General features: G+C 41.3%; 1 protein-coding gene across 1 annotated transcript in view; it reads right to left on the bottom strand.

The window, feature by feature from the left end:
* pitrm1 (pitrilysin metallopeptidase 1) overlaps positions 1-26278 on the bottom strand; it is a 56345-nt gene extending 30067 nt beyond the window's left edge. Inside the window, exons 1-12 of the mRNA XM_073054835.1 lie at positions 26172-26278; positions 25246-25348; positions 21148-21254; positions 18670-18821; positions 18403-18517; positions 18204-18300; positions 15740-15900; positions 13206-13332; positions 6283-6371; positions 3907-4035; positions 3688-3801; positions 1447-1543 (exon numbers count right to left, since the gene is read on the bottom strand). Of these exons, the coding sequence (XP_072910936.1) occupies positions 1447-1543; positions 3688-3801; positions 3907-4035; positions 6283-6371; positions 13206-13332; positions 15740-15900; positions 18204-18300; positions 18403-18517; positions 18670-18821; positions 21148-21254; positions 25246-25348; positions 26172-26227 (1347 nt within the window). The 5' untranslated portion in view covers positions 26228-26278. The remainder of the gene's footprint in view (positions 1-1446; positions 1544-3687; positions 3802-3906; positions 4036-6282; positions 6372-13205; positions 13333-15739; positions 15901-18203; positions 18301-18402; positions 18518-18669; positions 18822-21147; positions 21255-25245; positions 25349-26171) is intronic.
* Positions 26279-26582: the final 304 nt, after the last annotated feature.

Below are 26582 nucleotides of genomic sequence, written 5' to 3'. Positions count from 1 at the left end.
GGGGACTGCCTGGAGATTGCTTCGGTGAGTCAACAGGTCTCTAAATTTAAGACTGTTTGTACATATCATCCCAAAGTAAAAGAATGGGTTAGCCTTACAAATGCCCACAAATCAAGTTTGTCCATTAAGTCAAGAAAAGGACAAAAAATACTCAATATTGCACCTGTATCTACATAGTACTGTAATGAATGACATCAAAAGCACATAACACTTGTAAGAAAGACATAATAAGTGGAAATAAAGGAAAACTAGTTCTGCGGACTGTAATAGACTATTTCTGCACTTCTGATTTCAGTAATATTAAGGAATTTCACTTGTGTGTAGCTGTGTTCATAAATTATATTGTCCATTAAACTGGGAAAAAAATTATTTCCATATTTTTCTTCAGCAATGTCCCAGACAGAAAGTTTTTACTACATGCTTCATAATTTAACCACAATGATTTTGTTCCTTAGTAAATATTGTGCAATAAGATTGAATTCCCTCATCCTGGCAACTATCCTATCCATGGCCTTAATGTGATGCTCAGTACTGTATCCATTTCTGAGTTCCAAACAATTGACAGGTCATTTTCTTGAACTTGTATCCAATTACAACTGTTTGACAGATAGGGAAAAGGGGGTGGCAAAAAGAGATTTGTGGCTGCAGTTTCCAGCAGATTTAAATGGAAATGCAATCCAGATATTTTGAGTTCATTTCTCAGTTAAACTGCCAATCGAGTAAGGAAGAAAGGAGTATGGAGCAGAATAATGGGATGGTGTTGCCCAATCCATCAATTTAAATTTTTGCCAGATGTACATTTTGAACTGATACTATCTGGGCCATTAGTGAACACACTTGAGTGCTCCTCCTGTTCAGTCCAATAGATACTGCTTTTCAGCAGCATGTTAACCAAGGTCCAAAAAGAGCTTGGAGGCATCAAAATGAAGGGGTACATTGATGGAAAGAAGCAACCTTAAAATCATTTTAATGAGTTACCACATCCCAAGAGCATGCAAACTGCCTGTCCATCCAATTTTGCTCACACCGGCCAGCCTTCCATGGGCAAGTTGCATTCACGTGTGATTCCTGAATTCAATTATCCCAATAAAAATGTGTTTACTATATTTAACAGCAGTCATACATAAATTTCTGCAATTACTCAGCAACTCTGAAGCCAGACTAATTGTATGCACCTAAAAGCGATGACACCATATTATTTGTTCAGCATGAAAATGTTCAGCACTGTTAGTCAATTTTATTACTTTAACAATACAAGAAATAACTCACTTTAAAAATGATGATTTCAATCAGTTCACAAGACATGTTTGCATCATAGCAATTGCTATTAGAGACTGCATTAACTTTAATTATACCACCCCCTAGTGGCACATTCACAATATTACAGACAGTACACAGTAATGTGGCTCAGACGCCATCATGTGGATAAAGTAAACATCAACTTACTGATGCTAATGCAAGGCCAAAATTGGTGGTCTGGTGTTTCAACTGAATTTCAATCTTGTGTAGGAGTGCTTCTATTCTCTCTTCCTCAAATCCTTTCCTTTTAATTTAGAAAAAAAAGATGAAAAAATTAATTTAGAAAAAAAAGGCACATCCAAAAAGGGCCAAAAGGCCTGTTTCTGTGCTGTAATGTTCTATGGTTCTATGAAATGTTACACATGAAAGTTAACACTCAAGGAAATATTTATGACATGGGCATGCACAGGGTAGACAGTAGATAGACTTGTCCAAGTCTAGAGGGCATAGTGTATGATGGTAGGGAAGAGAATCTGGGGAAGAGGGTTTAGATTCAAGTATCTAAACAAGCATTTGATTGCCAAAGAAAGACGACCACAAGATATTGAGCAAAATTAGGCCATTTGATCCAATGAGTGCTCTGCCGTTCAATCATGATAGACATTTTTTTTCCAACTCCATTCTACTACCTTTTTCTTGTAATCCCTTTACCAACCACCTACCTATCTTTTTCTACCTTAAGTACACAAAATGACTTGGGCTCCATGGCCCTCTATGGCAATAAATTCCACAAGTTCACCACCCTCTCATGAAGAAATTCTACCTCAGCTCAGTTTTAAAAAGTCATCTTGTTTATTTGGAAAATGTGCCCTTAGATCCTAGACTCTGCTCTTAATGGAAACATCCCCTCTATGTCTACACTATACAGGCATTTCAATATCCAGTATGTTTAAATCAGATTCCCAACTCCCATCCTTCTATACTCCATCAAGTCTCTTTATTTATTGAGAGATACAGCATGGCACAGGCCCTTCCAGCTCTCTGAGACATGTTCGCACAGCAATCCCCGATTTAATCTTAACCTAATCACAGGACAATTTACAATGACCAATTAACCTACCAACCAGTATGTCTTTGGACTGTGGGAGGAAACCAGAGCACCCGGAGGGAACCCACACTTAAACTCCTTAAAGGCAGTATGTAATGTAAATTGAGCCCTGGGCTGCCTGTACTATAAAGCGTTGTGCTAACCACTACAGTAGTGCAGTGATGATGCCAATCAAAGTAATAGATTATTGGGAGATTACAGGGAAGTCAGTTTTTCCTCATTTACTTATTATTGTTAGGTCTAGAAATTTAGTTGCACCAACCTGCTGTTAACTTGGTGTAAGCAGCAATCCCTACATAAAAGTTGAGTGATGGACATGATTATACAAACAATGTAATAAATAGAGAATTTATGAAATCACACAGAGTCTATTGTAAGCATATATGATTTTCATGACATCTTGTCAACAGAACAAGTGACCAACGTCTTCAACATATATAAAAGGAGCAAGATGGTGCTGGTGAGACACAGCAACATTTTGTGGGTGGCTAACAATACTACTAACTATCCTACTAAATATACTTTTTACTGGACTATGATCACTGTAATCTGCAACCTGTAATTTCTCTTCTGGAATTGTGCTTTTGAACTGTCCGTACAACCTGGCGTTTTTGCAGTATCCTGAAGGATTTAGTGAATTGAGCTGTTGAGAACGTAGGTACTGCCATGGTGGCTATTGCTGGAGTGGACTTCAGACTGGATTGAAACTTGGGGCCAGATTGGAGCGGCAGAACCTGGGCCCAAGAGCAAGAAATAAACCGATATTTAACTGATTTGAGGGTCGAGGCCAAGAAAGAAGGATGAACGATGTTCAGTTCACTATACCGTGAGGTTTTAATCGCCTTACTGCTGAAGTGAGTCTGCAGCTGTGGACTGCAGCTATAGGCACTTGCCTCAATGCTGAACTGGTTTCATGGCTGTAGTCTCACTTCTGGTGACTCTGCGGTCTGCGTTTTTTTTTAACTTTTTTTTATTGTTCGCAAAATTTGTTCTTTTTTTGCAAATTGGATGTTTTTTGTGATATGGGTTTGTTCATGGATCTATTGTGTTTCTTTATTTTGTGGCTGTCTGTAAGATGAATCTCAAGGTTGTATATGGTATACATACTTAATTAATAAATGTACTTTGAACTTTGAATACCGAAGTATTCAGAAGAGCACAAGCCTTCCATCTAGTAAGGAAGGGACTGTCATCACTGCAGTATTGTGTTTTTAGTACTGAAGACGATACAGGAACATACTGGGGCAGCATCATCTGTGCAAAGCATATTTTTTAAACTCTTAACACATTGCATTACTGTAATTAAACTATACATTATGTTTATGGAGTAGGTTACGCACTCAATTACTTCGTCAATTACTTTCTCAATAATCTGCTTCACAGTTTTAATGTCTTCTTCTGCGATGCCTTGCAGCCCAATACTAAAGCAAGCCTCTCTTGTGCTCCCATCATATCTGGAAAACCAAACATAATTTTCTTAAGCAACTGTGAAGTACATTATAAACAAGCTAGTGGCTAACAGTTTAAAAGTACTAAATAAATAGGAAAACTAATCTTACCCAACAACAGGAGCAAAGTCTGTGCCAATCCTGGCATCAATCAATGCTTTATAAAAGGGGGAATTGGGTCCAGAAACCAGTAAAGATGATATAAGACTTAGGACGAACGTTTCAAAAGTATCGGTGATGCTATGGAAATACATTTAAAAACATTTTAGGCAATATGCAATTAATATAATACATTAAAGCTTTTAATATGAAATGCTTTATGTTGCTGTAAAACTAGTTGTGGTAAAACTCCATTAATCCAGCACACTTTAGTGTGAAAAATTTAGTAGATTTTTCAGACTAAAGGATGAGATTAATATTTCAACATATTGTCAATTCACTAATCTTTATACAAAGCAAAATACTGCATGTGGTGGAAACATGAAATAGAAACAAAATTCAGATGTTGGAGGTCGTATTTTTTTTTTCCTGCTAAGTTGGTGGTAACACCAAATACATTAGGGACATGAATGATAGAAAAATGGCTTTGTAGGAGGTATGGACTAGATTGATCTTAAAAGTAGTTTAAAAGGTTAGTACAACATCGAGGGCCAACGAGCCCATATTGTGTTGTAATCTTCTATATAAAATACTAGAAATATTCACCATCTGCCAGTTTCCACTGAAAAAAAAAAGTTAAATAGTTCCAGGTTCTTTTATGGCAATTGGGAAAAGATGCAGGTAAAAATAATTCGTTTTGTAAAGAAAGTTCCGAGTAGCAGAAATTAAAAGGTCTATGACCCATCGGGGCAATCAGGAGACACTAAATGAAACCTGTCACGTTGGTGATTGAGGGGGACAGGAGATGGTGAATGAAATCTAAAATGAAAAATTGAGGAGGAAGGCAGAAAAAAGAATGGAAAAGATTGGGGATTAAGTGTGGCCTATGGTTAGGCCACACTTAGACCCCCCCCCTCCAGTTCACCTACCAGCCCTGACTAGGAGTTGAGGATGCCATCCTCTACCTGCTGAACCGTGTCTACACCCACCCGGACAAGCCGGCCAGCACCGTGAGGGTAATTTTTTTTTACTTCTCCAGTGTGTTCAACACCATCCGCCCTGCTCTGATGGGTGAGAAGTTGACAGTGATGCAGGTGGATTCTTCCCTGGTGTAATGGATTATTGATTACCTGACTGGCAGACCACAGTACGTGCGCTTGCAACACTGTGTGTCAGACAGAGTGGTCAGCAGCACTGGGGCTCCACAGGGGACTGTCCTGTCTCCCTTTCTCTTCACCATCTACACCTCGGACTTCAACTACAACACAGAGTCTTGCCATCTTCAGAAGTTTTCTGATGACTCTGCCATAGTTGGATGCATCAGTAAGGGAGATGAGGCTGAGTACAGGGCTACGGTGGGAATCTTTGTCACATGGTGTGAACAGAATCATCTGCAGCTTAATGTGAAAAAGACTAAGGAGCTGGTGGTGGACCTGAGGAGGGCTAAGGTACTGGTGACCCCTGCTTCTATCCAAAGTGTCAGTGTGGACATGGTGGAGGATTACAAGTACCTGGGGATACGAACTGACAATAAACTGGACTGGTCAAAGAACACTGAGGCTGTCTACAAGAAGGGTCAGAGCTGTCTCTATTTCCTGAGGAGACTGAGGTCCTTTAACATCTGCCGGACGATGCTAAGGATGTTCTACGAGGCTGTGGTGGCCAGTGCTATCATGCTTGCTGTTGTGTGCTGGGGCAGCAGGCTGAGGGTAGCAGACGCCAACAGAATCAACAAACTCATTCGCAAGGCTAGTGATGTTGTGGGGGTGGAACTGGACTCTCTGACGGTGGTGTCTGAAAAGAGGATACTATCCAAGTTGCATGCCATCTTGGACAATGTCTTCCATCCACTCCATAATGTACTGGTTAGGCACAGGAGTACGTTCAGCCAGAGACTCATTCCACCGAGATGCAACACTGAGCGTCATAGGAAGTCATTCCTGCCTGGGGCCATCAAACTTTACAACTCCTCTCTTGGAGTGTCAGACACTCTGAGCCAATAGGCTGGTCCTGGACTTATTTCCATTTGGCATAATTTACTTATTATTATTTAATTATTTCTGGTTTTATTTTGCTATATTTCTACTCTATTCTTGGTTGGTGCAACCGTAACGAAACCCAATTTCCCTCGGGATCAATAAAGTATGTCCATCTGTCTGTCTGGATGTTTGATCATCTGAAACTGTTGCAGTTGATATATAGGAGTTGGGATGTAATGTTACAGTTTTACAAGTTGTTGACAAAATCTGGCTTGATTATTGTATGTGCTTCTGGCTTTCCAGCTTACAGGAATCAAGCTGGAAATGATGCAGGAAAGGTTTCATGAGGATGTTACCAAGACAGTTTAACGTGTGTAGTAAGACAGATATAAGAGTGCAACATACTCACTCGCCCAACAAGTAGCTCACACTGTACATGGTTTGCTTAGCAGGATCAGGAGCCATTGAGTCTGACCCACAAGGAACATGATACTCCCTCTGCAGGAAAACAAGTGTCACAACAGAAACAATAAAAAATGTACAATTATTTGAATAAATAATTTCACTACAATTATAGAGTACTTTACATTTAACAACAAGATGAAAATGCCAGGCAAGCTCTACCACTGATCTTTCGTTCTTATATTGCCTCTTTAGGATTAATTTCTTTACTAAAGTACAGCAAACCCAGTTTAATCAGGCATAAGTAGATGCAACCATAATTCTGTCGTCATACCATAATAAAAACCAACTTTTAAACAGCATTTCTATAAGGTTCTTCCAATATTCTCTGTATTTGTGGTTTAAGAGTTTTCATTTATACAGGTGCATTTCAGGACAACAGAGCAGTTCAATACTTATCAAGTATTGCCAACCCAGCCCAGCACAATGAGAAAACAGGGATCAGCAAACTTGAACAGTAATGGACAACAAAAAAGTTGACTTCCTTATCAAGAACGGGAGCATATAAGCAATATTCTTGAATACTACAATCCTGAAAAAAAACGTCCAAGCCTGAAATTTTGACTTTTACTCATTTCCATAGATGCTGTCTAACCTGCTAAGTTCCTCTAGCATTTTATGTGTGTGTTCCTTTGGATTTTCTGCATCTGCAGACTTTCTCATGTAAATAATATACTGTATCTTGATAAGGCTGTCTACTCTTTTGTTGTTAAGTGACAGGATATTTTACTTGGCTGCACAATCCATTATCCACAATCCACGAAATATTCCACCTCCAGTGGTTCTGCACTGAAATCTAACCCCACCATTTAAGAAAGGGGGGGGGGAGAGAGGGAGGGAGAGAGAAGGGAGGGAGAGAGGAGAGAGAGAGGGGGAGGGAGGGGGAGGGAGGGGGAGGGAGAGGGGGAGGGGGAGAGAGAGGGGGAGGGGGAGAGAGAGGGGGAGGGGGAGAGAGAGGGGGAGAGAGAGAGGGGGGAGAGAGAGAGGGGGAGAGAGGGAGGGGGAGAGAGGGAGGGGGAGAGGGAGGGGGAGAGGGAGGGGGGAGAGGGGGGGAGAGTGAGGGGGAGAGGGAGGGGGGAGAGGGGGGGAGAGGGAGGGGGGAGAGGGAGGGAGAGAGAGGGAGGGAGGGAGAGAGAGGGAGGGAGGGAGGGAGGGAGAAAGAGAAAGAACAGATAACTACAGAACTATAGTCTGTAAATGCCAATGCCAGGGAATATTCTGGAATATATTTCTTTAAGGAAGTAATAACATAATATTTAGAAAGTGAAACGGAGACACCTCTTTCTCCCTTATTAGGGAGAGAGCGAGCCTGTGGTATGTTGAATGCCGAGTGAACAATGTAGTTGTTGGGGTAACTGCAAGTCTGTGTCTTTGCTGTTGCCTTGCTCACGCTTGAGTGCTCAGTGGCAGGTGCTGATGCTTTTTTTGCCTCTGGGGGGAGGGGAATTGTTGTTTGCTGCTGCTTATGCGTGGGAGGGAGGGTGCTGGGGGGGGGGGGGTACTTTGGGGTTCCAACATTTAACTGTCCTCTATACTTTGGGGCACTCCTCTGTTTTCGTGGATGGTTGCAAAGAAGCAGCATTTCAGGCCCAAAACGTCGACAGTGCTTCTCCCTATAGATGCTGCCTGTCCTGCTGCATTCCACCAGCATTTTGTGTGTGTTGCAAGCATTTCAGGATGTATATTGTATACATTTCTCTGACGTTAAATGTACCTTTGAAATCTTTGAAAGTTATAGAGACAGTCGCTATGAATTTACGAAAAGGGAAACCATGATTTACAAAAATAACTCACACTGGTAAGGGGAATAAATTAACGCATATTTGAATTTTTCAGACGATCGTTAATAAATTACAATACAACCCATCATTAACAAAATTACAGCATTTGCAATTGGATAGAAGTGTGGATTCAGGATGTCAATCAACAGAAATCTTTGGGAATAAACAGGTCCTTTTCTTAGTGGAAGATCTCCCTGGTAGGTGGCATGGTACCATAGCGGTTAATGTAATGTTATTACAACTCTAGTGATCAGGGTTCAATTCCCATCACTTTCTGTAAGGAGCTTGTATGTTCTCCCCGCGAATGTGAGAGTTTGGGTGCTCGTGTTGCTTCCCACATCCAAAGAATGCACAGGTACAGGTTAGAATCAGTAAGTTGTGGGCATGCCATGTTGGCACCAGAAGCATGGCAACACTAACAGGACGCCCACACTAACAGGATGCCCACACTAACAGGATTCCCCCAGTACTTATTCAGACTGTGTTTGTCGCTGATGCGACTAACACATTTCATGGTATGTGTTCATATTCTGATGTACAGTACATGTGCCAAATAAAGCTATTCTTTAATCTTTAAAGTCTTCATAGTGGTGTGTTATAAAGATCAATGCCGTACACAATAACTGGGATTGTGAACAGGGAAAAAAAAGTCAACTGAGTGTATGCACCCTAGAGTTTTGAAGAATGAGAGGTATTTAACTGAAGAATCCTTGAGCAATTTAACAGGCTACATATTACAATAATATTTTTGTTCAATTGAGTATACAGAATACGATCAGTCTCAAAATGAGGGTCCATCCATTGAGAATAATCTGGTATCAGCAAAGGTCAAGTTATCTCAGGACAATCAAACTTGCCATGTACAAGCCAAAGCTAACGGCAATAGAAACACAGAAACATAGGAAACCTACAGCGCAATACAGGCCCTTCGGCCCACAAAGTTGTGCTGAACACGTCCCCACCTTAGAAATTACTAGGCTTACCCATAGCGCTCTATTTTACTAAGCTCCATGTACCTATCTAAAAGCCTCTGAAAAGATCCTATCGGATCTGCCTCCTCCACCGTTGATGGCAGCCCATTCCATGCACTCATCCCTCTCTGAGTAAAAAACTTACCCCTGCCATCTCCTCTGTACCTACTCCCCAGCACCTTAAACCTTTGTCCTCTTGTGGCAACCATTTCAGCCCTGGGAAAAAGCCTCTGACTATCCACACGATCAATGCCTCTCATCATCTTGTACAACTCTATCAGGTCACCTCTCATCCTCCTTCGCTCCAAGGAGAAAAGGCCGAGTTCACTCAACCTATTCTCATAAGGCATGCTCCCCAATCCAGGCAACATCCTTGTACATCTCCTCTGCACCCTTTCTATGGCTTCCACATCCTTCCTGTAGTGAGGCGACCAGAACTGAGCACAGTACTCCAAGTGGGGTCTGACCAGGATCCTATGTAGCTCAACATTACCTCTCGGCTCCTAAATTCAATTCCATGATTGGTGAAGGCCAATACATCATACGCCTTCTTAACCACAGAGTCAACCTGCTCAGCTGCTTTGAGCATCCTATGGACTTGGACCCCAAGATCTCTCTGATCCTCCACACTGCCAAGAGTCTTACCATTAATACTCTATTCTGCCATCATATTTGACCTACCAAAATGAAGTACCTCACACTTATCTGGGTTGAAGTCCTTTTGCCACTTTTCAGCCCAGTTTTGCATCCTATCAATGTCCAGCTGTAACCTCTGACAGCCCTCCACACTACCCACAACACCTTCTACCTTTGTATCATCAGCATACTTACTATCCCATCCCTCCACTTCCTCATGCAGGTCATTTATAAAAATCACGAAGAGTAACGGTCCCAGAACAGATCCCTCAGGCACTCCACTGGTGACCGACCTCTATGCAGAATATGACCCGTCTACAACCACGTTTTGCCTTCTGTGGGCAAGCCAGTTCTGGATCCACAAAGCAATGCCCCCTTGGATACCATGCCTCCTTACTTTCCCAATAAGCCTTGCATGGGGTACCTTATCAAATGCCTTGCTGAAATCCATATACACTACATCTACTGCTCTTCCTTCATCAATGTGTTTAGTCACATCCTCAAAAAATTCAATCAGCCTCGTAAGGCACAACCTGCCCTTGACAAAGCCATGCTGACTACTCCATATTATGCCTCTCCAAATGTTCATAAATCCTGCCTCTCAGGATCTTCTCCATCAACTTACCAACCACTGAGGTAAGACTCACTGGCCTATAATTTCCTGGGCTATTTCTACTCCCTTTCTTGAATAAAGAAACAACATCTGCAACCCTCCAATCCTCTGGAACCTCTCCCATCCTCACTGATGATGCAAAGATCATCGCCAGAGCCTCAGCAACCTCTTCTCTCGCCTCCCATAGTAGCCTGGTATCATTTCTTCCAGTCCCGGTATCTTATCCAACTTGATGCTTTCCAAAAGCTCCAGCACATCCTCTTCCTTAATATCTACATGCTCAAATTTATCAGTCTGCTGCAAGTCATCACTACAATCACTAAGATCCTTTTTCACAGTGAATACTAAGTAAGGTATTCATTAAGTACCTCTGCTATTTCCTCCGATTCCATACACACTTTCCCACTGTCACACTTGATAGGTCTTATTCTTTCACGTCTTATCCTCTTGCTCTTCACATACTTGCATAAGGCCTTGGGATTTTCCTTAACTCTGCCTGCCAAGGCCTTCTGAAGGCCACAGCTGGCTCTCCTAATTTCCTTCCTGGTAGCCTTATAATCTAGATCTCTAACATTACCTAGTTCTCTGAACCTTTTGTAAGCTTCTTTTTTCTTCTTGACTAGATTTATTACAGCCTTTGTACACCATGGTTCCTGTACCCTACCATAAATTCCCTGCCTCACTGGAACATACCTATACAGAACTCTACACAAATATCCCCTGAATATTTGCCACATTTCTTCCATACTTTTCCCTGAGAACATCTGTTTCCAATTCAAGCCTCCAATTTCCTGCCTGATAGCCTCATAATTCCCCTTAATCCAATTGAACACTTTTCTAATTTGTCTGTTCTTATTTCTCTCCAATGCTACTGTAAAGGAGATAGAATTATGATCACTGTCTCCAAAATGCTCTCCCACTGAGAGATCTGACACCTGACCAGGTTCATTTCCCAATACCAGATCAAGTACAGCCTCTCCTCTTGTAGGCTTATCTACATATTGTGTCAAGAAACCTTCCTGAACACACCTAACAAACTCCACCCCATCTAAACCCCTTGCTCTAGGGAGATGCCAATCGATATTTGGGAAATTAACATCTCCCACAACAACTCTGTTATTATTACACCTTTCCAGGATCTGTTTCCCTATCTGCTCCTCGATATCCCTGTTACTATTGGGCAGCCTTTAAAAAACACCCAGTGAAGTTATTGACCCTTTCCTGTTCCTAATCTCCACCCACAGAGACTCCGTAGACAATCCCTCCATGGCATCCACCTTTTCTGCAGCCATGACACTATCTCTGATCAACAGTGCCACACCCCACCTCTTTTGCCTCCCTCCCTGTCCGTTCTGAAACATCTAAAACCCGACACCTGAAGTAACCATTTCTGTCCCTGAGCCATCCAAGTCTCTGTAATAGCCACCACATCATATCTCCAAGTACTGATCCACGATCTAAGCTCATCTGCTTTGTTCACAATACTCCTTGTGTTAAAATAGACACATCTCAAGCCTTCGGCTTGAGCGCGTCCCTTCTCTATCACCTTCCTATCCTCCCTCTCACTCTGTCTACAAGCTTTCTCTATTTGTGAGCTAACCTCCTCTTCCTCAGTCTCTTCAGTTTGGTTCTCACCCTCCACCGTTTCTAGTTTAAACTCTCCCCAGTGGCCTTAGCAAACCTCCCTGCCAGGATCTTGGTCCCCTGGGATTCAAGTGCAACCCATCCTTTTTGTACAGGTTACACCTCCCCAAAAGAGGTCCCAATGATCCAGAAATCTGAATCCCTGCCCCCTGCTCCAATCCCTCAGCCACACATTTATCCTACACCTCATCTTATTCCTATTCTGTCGCGTGGCACAGTTAGTAATCCCGAGATTACTGCCTTTGCGGTCCTGCTTCTCAACTTCCTTCCAAACTCTTTTATCAAGACCTGTTCCCTTTTCCTACCTATGTCATTGGTACCAATATGTACCACGACCTCTGGCTGTTCTCCCTCCCACTTCAGGATATCATGGACGCGATCTGAAACATCCCGGACCCTGGTACCTGGGAGGCAGACTACCATCCAAGTTTCTTTCCTGCATCCACAGAATCGCCTGTCTGACCCCCTAACTAGAGAGTCTCCTATCACTACTCCCTTCCTCTTCCCTTCCCGACCCTTCTGAGCCACAGAGTCAGACTCTGTGCCAGAAGCTCAGTCACTGCCGCTTCCCCCAGGTAGGTTGTCCCCCCCCCCACCCCCCCGCAACAGCACTCAAACAGGAGTACTTATTGTCAAGGGGTACAGCCACAGGGGTACTCTCTAGTACCTGACTCTTCCCCTTCCCCCTCCTGACTGTGACCCACTCGTCCGTGTTCCGTGGCCCTGGTGTGACCACTTGTCTATAACTCCTCTCTATCACCTCCTTGCTCTTCCTGACTAGGCAAAGGTCATTGAGCTGCATCTCCAGTTCCCTTAACTTGGTCCCTCAGGAGCTGCAGTTCAACACACCTGGTGCAGATATGGCCGTTTGGGAGGCTGGGAGACTCCAGGACCCCCCACATCTGACACCAAGCACAGAAAACTGGCCTCACACACATACTTCCTACCTCGCCTTGTCCCGTTGAGCCAAAGCTCTACAACTCTGCTGCCTCTCACACTGCTGCCCACTGGATATGGCAATCTTCTTTTTAAACCTTTCGCGCTCTACTGGCTGACATTACGTGCCTGAGCAACCTCAACTCTCTTTAACCCGCCCTTCGCTCCAAAAAATCAGCAGTTCACTCGCAGCCTTCTTGCTCCGAATGTGGATTACTATTATAGCTATTAAATGTGTACTGGTGTTTAACTTGATTAGTGCAGTCAGAATGATGGTTCCTTTTCTTACTGGTTCACTCCAGCGCACCTGTTTGGGAACTGAGGTGCCAGGTTCAATTCTTTGGAATTTGCAAAGTGCCTCTTCTTGGATTTGCTTAAGATGTTGTTCCAGGGGGAGATCACCATAGGTAAAAAACCTAAAATGGGCAAGTTGCAAAAACAGAGCTGTTAGAATTTCAACAAAGTACTGCTAAGATTTTAATTGACTGAACTTTTTCGACAAGGGTACCCAAGATACCTCCATGAGTACAGGTGAACACTGCATTCTAGCAGCTCAGGCAATGGAAATTCACCCTTGTGGAAGTCATAAATCACTAGCCAAAGATCAGTGATACCAAACAAAATTCACTTTCACTGAATTTGTGTATCAATTCTTACTTCTAGCACGTATTTTTGAAGAATGCACAGATGTTATTTCACATTATAGAAAATCACAATATGGATGGTTTACTGGGAATGCAACCCCCCATAACAGGAGAGGGTGTGGAGGAAGTCTGCCTGCGGAGTCAAACTCAGAGACATGTCTAATCTGAAGAGATTATCTGAGATAATCTGAAGTGGCCATTTGGAGCTGGGGAGTAGTATAAAGTACGGGAAAATATGATGGAATGAAATGCATTGCACTGAGGACAGAATTCTGTTTTATTATCATGCCTGAAAACTTGGTCTCATAGTTCAAACTAAAGTCCAGAAGGGCAAGATGCAAAATTAGAAGCATACCACAGCCAGAAAAGGAATGAGAAGAAGGAAAGCCTGTTCAGAAAACAAAGCAAAAACTTAAGGTGGTGCTAATTATGGATGCTACATTGTTACAACCTTGTCAGCATATATATTCCTTGCATATTAAAGAACACTCACTTCTGGATCATAAATTTCCAACAAATCCACTATAAATTTAACCTTCCTGAAGACTTGATACATGCAACATTGAAATATAATTTGCATTAGACAATATCAACATTTACAATGACAGTTGTAATCAGTAACTGGGTAGCAAAGTATGGCGTTCAATAATTACCGGTAGTCTTAAGTAATTTACGGTTTTATAGTTTATTTGCAAGATGCTCCAATTACATCAGTAAGCATAATTTTTTATATATACTATGGTCAGCAGATTCATTTTTTCATATTTCACTCAATGTATGAGACCACCCAGTCTATAGTTTAGAACCAAACAAATCCCTCAGTGTTATTTCCCCCAATTATTTCTCATTAACCAGTTCTCTCTCAAACACCCAAAGCCTTTTGTAAATATATTAGCAAACAACAGAGTAGAGAGGGAAGGAGCAGCTCCCACAGGGACTAAAAGGGAGCCAGGTGACACTTGTGGAGTCCTAAATTAACACTTTGAATCAGTATCCACCAAGGATGAGGAGGATGGAGAGTCAGGAAAGATGTACGCTGAAAGGAACATGCATGTATCAGAATAGAGGAAATGTCAGAGATTTGATGCACATTGAACAAATCCCCATGGACTGATGAGATCCACCCTAAGGTGTGAAGAGACACCAGGGAGGACGTTGAAAAAGCTATTAGAGATGAAATAGCAGAAAACTGGTAGGTGACTAATATTGTTCCCCCATTCAGGAAGCTTGGAAGGGATCAGTGAGAAACTTCACACTACTGAGCCTTTCTTCAGAAACTATCAGGAAAAAAACCTTAGGGATGGGATTTATAATTACTTGGAAAGGATGGGGCTGATTCGGGGAGTTAGGATGGCTTAGTGCAAAGTAACTCCTGTGGGAGTTACTAAGAAAATTGTGAAGGTAAGACAGCATTTGACAAGGTCCTGCCTCATAAATTTGACAATGAAATTTGGACATGGGGTCTAAGATGTTTTGGCAAACTGGATCCAAAGAAGGTTTGATGTTAGGAGGCAAAGGGGAATTGTGTGATTTGTTGTTCTGACCCAGGAATCAGTGGTGGGACCATTGCTGTCTGCCTTATATTTGAATAATAATGCCTGGTGTCTGCTAATTATATTTGCTGATGACACAAAGATTAGTGGAGTGGTAGTGAAGGTGGTTGCTTATCTCCATTTAAATAATTATTCACATTATGCATCGACTGCGAGGAATGTATCCCCCACATATAACGAGGATAGGGTGTACTAATTATAAAATTCGTACTAATAACTATGCTCAATCAATAAGCTGTGCTCATAGATACATAGCATTGCTAACCATTGTTCTCAATGACAAAATGTGAGCTTGGCAACTTGACTTTTGTGTTCAGTAGAGCATCCCGAAAGAAAACAAATGATAGGCTAGAGACACCCAAGAACAAACAAATATATGGAATGGTGTAAAATAAATTGCTTACTTAAATGAAAATATTAAGTTGTCAAAAAAAGAAAAAGTTCACGACATCCTAAAATCCTCCAGAGGACAGTAGTGACTGGGATAAGTTGGGGTCCTGAAGGGATGGTAATGATTTAAAACTATTTCAACTGGATTCATCCTCCAACTGATAAATGGATGTAGTGTTATACATTGAGGTGGCTCACAAGTGCTCACAGTATTTTAATATGGCTCTCAGGTATACCTTGCATTACTAGGATGGTAATGTATGGCATGAAAGTGCTTTAATTCTTCCCATGTAAGCTTGGGTATTTGCAAAGGATCACCTCCAGATATCACCGAGTAGGTATGATCAGGCAGAAGCTTGTTCTGTAGATGCTGACCATACAGATTCTCGTTGTTTGCCTGAAACAAAAATACAGATGATGCAAATAGCAGAATAAAATGTTAACCCACAGTTTGCTAACAAGCAAACTAAAAGAAAAGTCAAACATGAGGAAATCTGCAAATGCTGGAAATTCAAGCTGCCTGACCTGCTGCGTTCCACCAGCATTTTGTGTGTGTTGCCAAAAGAAAAGTCAGTTACTTATATATGGAAAAATTCAAATGTTCGAAACCTGAGAGGTCAGTTGTTTACGGTTCCGTGATTTTAGATATACCTACATTTAAATTAGAAAGCTGCTCAAACCTTCAACATGTGCCCAATGATGTTCGATGTTTAGAATCCGAAAGTTACTTGAAGTACACTGCAATATATACTTCAAATAAAATCAATCTTAAAGACTACTCGTACTCATACAAACAAAAGTTTAAGCCAAATATACAGTGCCTATAAAAGTATTTCTCCCCCCCGAAAGTTTTCATGTTTTATTGTTTAACAACATCAAATCACAGTGGATTTACTTTGTCTTCTTTTGACACTGATCAACAGAAAAAGACTCATGTCAAAGTAAAAACAGATCTCTACAAAGTGATCTAAATTAATTACAAATATAAAACAAAATAATTGATTGCATAAGTATTTACTCCCTTTAATATGATACACTAATCAATCACTGGTGAAGCCAACTGATTTTAGAAGTCACATAATTAGTTAATGGAGATCACGATGTGCAGTCAAAGTGTTTCAATTGATTGTAGTAAAAATACACCTGTATTTGGAAGGTCCACCTGTTGGTGAGCCAGTATCCTGGCAAAAGCCACACCACAAAGCCAAAAGAACACTCCAAATAACTCCACGGAAAGTTTATTGAAAAGCACATGTCAGGAGATGGATACAAGAAAATTTCTAAGTCACTGAATATCCCTTAGAGTACAGCTAATTCAAGAGTCAAGAAATGGAAAAAATATGGCACAGCTGTAAATCTAGCTAGAGCAAGCCATTCTCAAAGACTGAGTAACCATGCAAGAAGGGGAGTAATGAGAGAGGCCACCAAGGGACCTTCGACAACTCTGGAGGAGTTACAAGCTTTAGTGGCTAAGATGGCAGAAATTACGTATACAACTACTGTTGCCCGGGTGCTATACTAGTCGCAGCTTTATTGAAGTGGCAAATGGAAAGCAACTGTTGAAAAAAAAAACACATGAAATCTCCACTAGTTTGCCAGAAGACATGTGGGAGACACTGAAGTCAGCTGGGAGAAGGTTCTTTTGCTCTGATAAAACCTAAATTGAGCTTTTTGGCCATCAGACTAAATGCTACGTTTGGCATAAGCCAAACACTGCACATCAAAAACACACCATTTCTACCATGAAGCATGGTGTTGGCTGCATAATGCCATGGGAATGCTTCAATGCAGTGGGCCCTGGAAGGCTTTTGAAGGTAGAGGGTAAAATGAATGCAGCAAAATACAGGGGAAATCCTGGCAGAAAAGCTGAAGCAGTACGCAAGTGAACTGCGACCTGGGAGAAGACTTGTTTTCCAGCAAGACAATGATCCCAAGTATAAAGCCAAAGCTACACAGGAATGCCTTAAAAACAACAAAGTTAATGTCTTGGAGTGGCCAGATCAGAGTCCAGACCTCAGTTCAATTGAGAATGTGTGGCTGGGCTTGAAAAGGGCTGTTTCCTCACGATCCCCCACGATCTAATGGAATTTGAGGAGTTTTGTTAAGAAGAATGGAGAAAATTTGCAGTGTTCAGATGTGCAAAGCTGATAGAGATCTATCCATACAGAATCAAGGCTGATTGCTGCCAAAAGTGCATCTACTAAATACAGACTTGATGGGGGTGAGTAATTATGCAATCAAATTTTGTGTTTAGTAATTATAGTAAATTTAAACTGATTTGTAGAAATTTGTTTTCATCTTGACACAAAAGAGTCTTTTCTGTTGATCAGTTTCAAAAAATCCCAAGTAACCCCACTGTGATTCAATGTTGTAAAACAACAAACATGGGGGGGGGGGGGGGGACTATTTTTTATAAGCACTGTATATTTTAACCATGCTTAGCTAGCCCACAAAACTACCATTTATTTACACCAACCCAGTAAATTTAGCTTTCATAATTTCATAATTTAACAATAGACCAAACATCTGTAAATTCACACAATCAAATCAGTTAAATTGAAGCCCATTAAAACACTATGCACATATTTTGCAGCATTGGGTTAACAAATGTAGAGGATTTTTCTATAAAATGTTATTTTGCATTACAATACTAGAAATGGGCCTGGTGTTCATGTTAAAATACAAATTATGAAGACTTACAAATACGCCTTTCATTTCATTGAACACAACTCCTTTAAAAACAAGGGGCGATGATGGATCACTGGGGGTTTCGTGCTCCAACCTCCACCCTTCTTGCCTGAAGACAAATAAAACCAAATACCACACATTTAAAATATGTACAAGAATATACAAAGTATGCTCAATGAATATCAATTGCTTCCTTTATTCTATATCTTACCAGAAGTCCAATTCTCTTAGGCAAGGAAAGAAGACAGCATCAAGGTACACAGAAAGTAGATTCTGAAAATCCGTTGAATTTTGGGTGGAAAATGGATACATTGTGTAGTCACTTGCTACAATGACCAAAAGGAAAAATAACATCAAATATACTTTTCATTGAAGCTGTCAAGTCATTAATTCTATCAGCCCCATTCTCATAAGTATCCCAAATCAAACTGTCTTTTAAGATATAGCCACACTTTGCACACTATTAATCAATACTGACCTGTGAAGGCATTCATGAAAGTGGAAAGGGACCGGGTCAACATTTTGAAGAAGGGATCTCTAACTTGGTATTTTTCAGAACCACAAAGTACGACATGTTCTAGAATGTGAGGAACACCTGTGCTGTTGAGTGGTGTGGTACGAAACTGCACACTGAAATACAATATACACAGTACCTCAGCATCAGTAAATTGTGAAAGTAACCTTAAAAAAAAATTACAATTGTAAGCTCCCAGTAAGTCTTCAATAATATTTTGCCCTTTTGTTTTCAGGTTTCAATGAGAACTGCATCAACCTAAATCGTCACAGATCTAACAAATTACCCAGTCAATTATTTTTCTACAACTGATATCAATGTTTCACAGATAAATTATCTGGGGCTCTCAAGAATACCAAGCTCTTTCCACACTGATGATTTCAAATACAGTGGATTCCGGTTCATCAGGCCATCTGTTAATTGGGACAGCAGCTTATTTTGGACTACTCTTACAGAACAAAAACTAACTGAAAAAATAGCTGGGATTCTCTTTGTTTATTTGGGACACAACGCTGCTTAATTGTGGCAGGAAACTGTTGCCAAAGTTTCTAATGAGCATAAGAAGCGCACATTTCTGTGGCCATTAAACACTATACCGTGCTCAATGCAATCAGTTTTTGAATAGCATCAGTTACATGTGTTTGTGTTCAAAAAACAGTGGCTTTCGTCACTGATAGCTGGCAAGAAATAAGCAGTAAGACAATTCGGAACTGTTAACTCACTACGGGAGTAAACCCAGAAAGCAAATCCGGAGTGGAGCCCCTAAGGCAGTTGGACATCATTGAACATCCTTCCGGCAGCTCCTGCAGCCAAGCTGGTGCCAATCCTACTGCTTCATGAGCTTTCATTTGAACTACACTGATGAGGCTGGGAGGAGATCTTGACAACTGGGCATCTCAAGATCTCCATACCTTCTGCCCAGGCTTGTGACAATAGATAGATAGATAGATAGATAGATAGATAGATAGATAGATAGATAGATAGATAGATAGATAGATAGATAGATAGATAGATAGATACTTTATTCATCCCCATGGGGAAATTCAACTTTTTTCCAATGTCCCATACACTTGTTGTAGCAAAACTAATTACATACAATACTTAACTCAGTAAAAAAAAAAATATGATATGCATCTAAATCACCATCTCAAAAAGCATTAATAATAGCTTTAAAAAGTTCTTAAGTCCTGGCGGTAGAATTGTAAAGCCTAATGGCATTGGGGAGTATTGACCTCTTCATCCTGTCTGAGGAGCATTGCATCGATAGTAACCTGTCGCTGAAACTGCTTCTCTGTCTCTGGATGGTGCTATGTAGAGGATGTTCAGATTTATCCATAATTGACCGTAGCCTACTCAGCGCCCTTCGCTCAGCTACCGATGTTAAACTCTCCAGTACTTTGCCCACGACAGAGCCCGCCTTCCTTACCAGCTTATTAAGACGTGAGGCGTCCCTCTTCTTAATGCCTCCTCCCCAACACGCCACCACAAAGAAGAGGGCGCTCTCCACAACTGACCTATAGAACATCTTCAGCATCTCACTACAGACATTGAATGACGCCAACCTTCTTAGGAAGTACATTCGACTCTGTGCCTTCCTGCACAAGGCATCTGTGTTGGCAGTCCAGTCTAGCTTCTCGTCTAACTGTACTCCCAGATACTTGTAGGTCTTAACCTGCTCCACACATTCTCCATTAATGATCACTGGCTCCATATGAGGCCTAGATCTCCTAAAGTCCACCACCATCTCCTTGGTCTTGGTGATATTGAGACGCAGGTAGTTTGAGTTGCACCATATCACAAAGTCCTGTATCAGTTTCCTATACTCCTCCTCCTGTCCATTCCTGACACACCCCACTATGGCCGTGTCATCAGCGAACTTCTGCACATGGCAGGACTCTGAGTTATATTGGAAGTCTGATGTGTACAGGGTGAACAGGACCGGAGAGAGTACGGTTCCCTGCGGCGCCCCTGTGCTGCTGACCACCGTGTCATCACCCGTTGTCCTTCAAGACAGATGTCAACCAACCAGTAGTATTGATAGTCTTGTAATTTGTTCTCTACTTGCTCTAAATACATAATTACTCAGTTATATGGTAGTTTACCTTTTTTACACCTTTTTAACTACCTCCATTAAAATTCTGCTAGTTGAGACAGACACTTAACTGGGCCTAAATATACTGGTTTCAATGTGTCCCAATTAACAAGAGTCCACTATATTAAACCTCTGACAATGTATTTCCTGAACAGTAAATTCCTTCATTGTTGCTGGGTTTAAATTCTAAAACTCCCTTCACAACAGGGTGGAAGAAAGGCAGTTATTAGAGAAGTCAGCCCTCCACTGTGTCCAAAGGGCAATAAATGCTAAATATATAAACCACAGAAGTTATAAATAAGATAATGCACCAGATTATTCACAGTAACTATGCCGCTACAAGAAATTACCTGAACAAATTGTTTGGATCATCCCTTGCTACATGCAAATACTGAGCTCCTGTGTTATCATGGCTAAGTTTAACTGCTGTCAGGAAAAGATCAGGAACAGCTGTCACCTGTGGAAAAGAAAGATCGGTACAATATAAAAACAGCACTGTTTTTTTTTAAAACTCTATTTTCATTCAGGGTGAGAAAATAAACAATCTGCAAAGCAAATTTAATTTCTGCCAAACTGCATTAAATCTGTCCCTCATACAGCAAATTAAAGAAAATCTTTACATGGTCAATAGTCTTGATGAAGTAAAGATGCAGGGTTTTGACCTGACACATCGACAATTCCTTCCTGCCTCCCTGTTCACTACAGACCTTCTGAATTCCTCCAGTCTGTTATTTGTTGCTCCAGTTTCCCACATTATCAGTCTCCTGAGTCTTGATAAACCCAATATTCTACTACTGAATGGATACCTCTGAAACAATTTCTCCCACACACTGGTTATTCTGTTTCTGTTTTGGTGATGGACAATTGCACCTTAGTTAAACACAGCTTTCCAAATTTAGTTCATCTCTATTTAAAGTACCAATTTGCAAACTTTTTTAAAATGCTTAGTTGCATGATTTCCTTTCACTGATCTCACATTAGGATAGAATGTTTCAAATTTAATAATGAGCAAATGTCAGATAAACTACAACAAACTCCTAGAGCAATTCCTCCCTACTAAGAATTTCTGGAAATGTGGAATTTAAACAGCATGTCATGTGACAATGCTGGTGCTTCGGAAGTTTGATCAAATGAGATTCAGTTTATTGGCTTTCCCCCCCAATATCCCTGAAATTTTGTCCTTTCAAATACATGTAGCAGTGATCAAATTTGCCTTCACCAACCTAGTATGCAATATCTTCAGGTAGAACAATTCAATAAATAAAACAAGTCTCAATGCACTGCTGAATCTTTTGAAATTCCAGTTCGTTTCTAGGGCAAATTGATTAAAATTATATTGTCATTAATTCCATACAATTTGTTTTAAAACCTTCCAGTGTCAGAACTGTATGGAAAAGGCAGTGGAATCAAATTAAATGGATAGTTATTCATGGGATTAGGATAGGCTTACAACCTGTTTCTTCACTCTGAATTCCATATATCTAGAAATTCTTAACAGGGTGGATCTTCTTTGAAAATGAGTGTGTTCAAGTTTTAGATACTTGAACTCATTCAGGTCCAAGATGTTAGATGAAGAATAATTTCAGGAAAATTATACATTTCCTTTATGCTGAAATTATGAGCTATAATTCTGGAAAGCAATTTAAACCTATGTCTTTCCTACTGGGTGCTAATTTGTGTCATGGGGGGAAAAATTCAGATCACATTATTAATACTCTTAGAAATCATTTAAAGTACAGCAGTGGTTATGACATTCAGCAAACGATGTTGTACTGATCCCTGATGCTAATTTATACTTAATGTCCTACTTGTGTTTATCATCCCTATCCCTCAATTCCCTTCATTCTTTAACTACCTGCTTCCACAATCACCTCTGGTAACCTATTTCAGGCACGTACCACACTTTGCATAAAAAAGGCCCTCATGCGTTGTCTTTAAACATCAGCCCTAACATTCAAAGCAGGTCCTCCCACTCTTGACATTTCTACCCTGGGGAACAGATTATGACTGTGAAAATTATTTATGCCTCCCATAAATTTAAAAACTTCTATCAGGTTTTCCTTCAGCTTCTGATGCTCCAAGGAAGGCAGCCCAAGTTTGTCCAACATGTTTTCATAGTTCATACCTTCTAATCCAGGTTGTATCCTGGTCAACTCCATTTGTTCCAAAATCTCCAATCTTTCCTATAATGGGGCCAGCAGGACTACACCAACTATGCTAATCCAACTATCTACATTTTTTTCCAAATCATTGATATGTACCAAGAGGTCCTAGCAGCAACCCTTGTGGAACACCACTGGTCACAGACCTCCAACCAGATTAATAGCTTTCCATTGCAACTCTCATTTTTCTCTGGGCAAGCCAGTTTCAAATCCAAACTTATAATATACCCTGCATCTGATGCAACTTTATCTTCTGAATCAACCTATCACAGAAAATTTACGATTTGTGTTTCCTTAGTTAAATATTAATCATAGTCATGTGTCATTTTGATTTTTAAACATTCATATTCTGAAGAGAAGGCAATCAGACAACCCTCTCAGGCAAAAAAAAGAAAGTACACCCTATCCTTGTTATATGCGTCTTTAGACTATACAGATTCGGAGTTATGTGAGGAACCTATTTCTACCAATGTCTCCTTATATGCAACCAAAACTCACAGTTATGCGAGGAGCACTGCTTTCCCGCCAATACAAGTCACGTGTGCACACCTCACAACCTCACTCCCACCAGTCTCGCATTGGTTTTAGCAAGGTGTGGTTGGGCGATCTTGCGCTCTTAAACTTTTGTTGGTTTTACCTACGGTGCAGTGATTTTGTGCTTGAAATATTTAACTATGCCTCCTAAGCATCCGATGTCATGTCCTGGGCCATCAGCCAAATGGTAGAGAACCGCTTTAACACTTGAAAAACAGTTGGAAAGTATAAACAGCGTGGCATCAGGTGAAGGTAACACAGCTCTGGGACGCTACTGCTGGGAACAGAATCTTGCCTTTAAAGTTCTTTTGTTGCTTGACAATGCGCCAGCCCATCCTAAACATTTGGACAGCACTCATCCTAACATAACAGTGCGTTCAAACAACAACACACACAAAATGCTGGTGGAACACAGCAGGCCAGGCAGCATCTATAGGAGAAGCACCGTCGATGTTTCCGGCCAAGACCCTTCGTCCTGACAGGTCGAAGGGTCTTGGCCCGAAACGTCAACAGTGCTTCTCCTATAGATGCTGCCTGGCCTGCTGTGTTCCACCAGCATTTTGTGTGTGTTGTTGTTTGAATTTCCAGCATCTGCAGATTTCCTTGTGATAACAGTGCATTCCCTGCCACCTAACACAACATCGCTGATTCAACCACTCAACCAAGGTGCGATCCACATTCAAGGCATTTTTTTTTGGTGAACTATCAGATGCTGTAAGCAACAGATGATTTTGATAATCCTGGCAGGTTACCAAAGGATTAATATTATGCGATTTCACATTATGTGACGACTGCAGGGAATGTATCCCCCGCATATAATGAGGATAGGGTGTATAATTCTCACTTAAGGATAAGACTTGATTTTTCAGGCTGACTTTTCATCACTAAAAGTATGCTGCATTGACAAGGATGCTAGCAGTTGAAAAATTATAAGGTCATTTCTTCTAGCAGTTTGTTGTTTTTGCTCCAGATTACAGCATCTGCAGTATCTAGTGCTTGCAAAATTACAAATCTTGCCCTTGTAAATAGGCCCGACTGATCCCATTCCAAAAGCGCTAACATACAAATTAATGGACAAAATACAGAATATATAACAAATATCTATGCAACTACCAATGTGCCCCTATTCTGGTTGATGGACTTTGTTCTCTACAAATTTGCTGCCAGATTTGTTTTTATAGAAGGAAAATCTAAAAGAATTTCATCGACCAAAATACTTTTAATCCTAGATTCAGAAAAAAATAAATTCCAGCAACACACACAAAATGCTGGAAGTTGGCAGGCCAGGCAGCATCTGTAGAAAAAAGTAGTCGACGAACATCAACTGTACTTTTTTCTATAGATGCTGCCTGGCCTGCTGAGTTCCTCCAGCATTTTGTGTGCATTGCTTGGATTTTCTGCATCTGCAGATTTTCTCTTGTTTGAAATATAAATGCCAGTCTGTTTCAATTAAGTACAGGTGTTCCCCCCCCCCCCCACCCCTTTACAAACGTAGAGCGTTCCTATGAAACTTTCTTAAGCCGAAATGGCGTAAAGCGAAGAACCATTAATTTATATGGGAAAAATTTTCGTAAAAGTGGAAATCCTCTTTGTAATGCGAAGACAGGTTACTAATGTAGATTTTTTGTAAAAGCGAAGTGGCGTAAAGCGGGGGACACCTGTATGTATTTTATCAATATTCTAGCTTCTAGACCAATTAACTATTAAATTTATACCAACATTTTTTCAAGAGCAAATAAGTTAACAAAATACCTGATTTATAGTGAACCCATGAATTTTGTCCCCAACAGTATATAGGGTGGCTTTTTCTCTTGCAGAGCTGCTGTTCAGTCGCCATGAATGATACCTCACAGATCTGTTGGAAGGACAGTGAACATTTACAAAATGTGAGGTAGACAACTGTGGGAAGGACTGTTGCAATTTATTTGACTGACATTCACACTTTACTGTGAAGGCTGCCTGGGAGTGTAGCATGCAAAAGCATATTACTCAGCATATTTTACAACAAAACCACCGCCTCCAGGTTGAGCGAATCCACCCTGAGGTCACAATGCAACTCAGATGGCGAACTTGTATTCCCAGAATCATCTATTACCGATCGTCCACTCCACAATCTGCTGGGGGAACTCAACGGGTCGAACAACATCTATGAGAGGAAAAGAACTGTCGACGTTTCGGGTCGAAACTTTACCCTGATGATTCCTTTCTTCCCATATATGCTGCTCGATCCGCTGAGTTCCTCCAGCGGATTGCTGCTCCAGATTGTAGCGAGTGTAGTATCCATGGTCCATCTCCACGCCTCTTGAGTTCAGGACACATTAATGCCAGCCTAGAGTTGTATTCATGGCACCAAGTTGGAGAAGACCAAGTGTCTGACCAAAGTCTACCTCTGGAACCAGGGTACATTTGCTGAGTTGAAACTTTAACCGAGGCATGAATGCAAGGCACACATGAAAGCTGTCAGTCTACGTGCCCATATGCCAGGGAAGTCCTTGAGCTCCACTGCTGGGGGCAGGTTGCCTTGAGAGCTCCTGAACCTGTCCCACGGTGCCCCGCACCACAACCCAGTGAGAACCAGACACGGGAGTGAAGCCAGAGCCCCAGCGCCGCGGCAGACAACGCAGTGTCGGAGCAGAGCGGAGCTACAAAGCCACAACCTGCCCAACTCGCTCGCTCACCCGCCGCTCCGCAGCCGCTTCAACAGGAACCTCGCCGACACAACTCTCGCCATCATCCCCCTCCACTCGCACACTCAGCAGCATTCCACATTCTCATTGGTTGCCCCCGCCGACCAAAAACGAGAGCGTCGATTGGCTGAACACCAATCTGCCCGGATTCCAGATGTTGCAACAGATAGATGGAAAGGGGCGTCTAGACAGAGGCCGTGCGGCGTTCTCACCGGCAGAATGATCGCGTATGTATGCCTTCCCTTGTGCTCTGATAGAAAATACTGCAGGAGAAGCTGATTTCTCTTACAGCGAGAGCACTTTTTCTTTCATTAACGTAGGGTTCACATCTTTGTTAACAGTCTCCCCTGTACCAACATTATCAAAGTTCAAAGTACATCTCTGAGATTCGTTTTCTTTTAG

The sequence above is a fragment of the Hemitrygon akajei genome, chromosome 8 (genome assembly GCF_048418815.1).
Source record: "Hemitrygon akajei chromosome 8, sHemAka1.3, whole genome shotgun sequence".
In the NCBI taxonomy this organism is placed as follows: domain Eukaryota; kingdom Metazoa; phylum Chordata; class Chondrichthyes; order Myliobatiformes; family Dasyatidae; genus Hemitrygon; species Hemitrygon akajei.
This window is presented reverse-complemented; position numbering and strand designations above follow the sequence as displayed.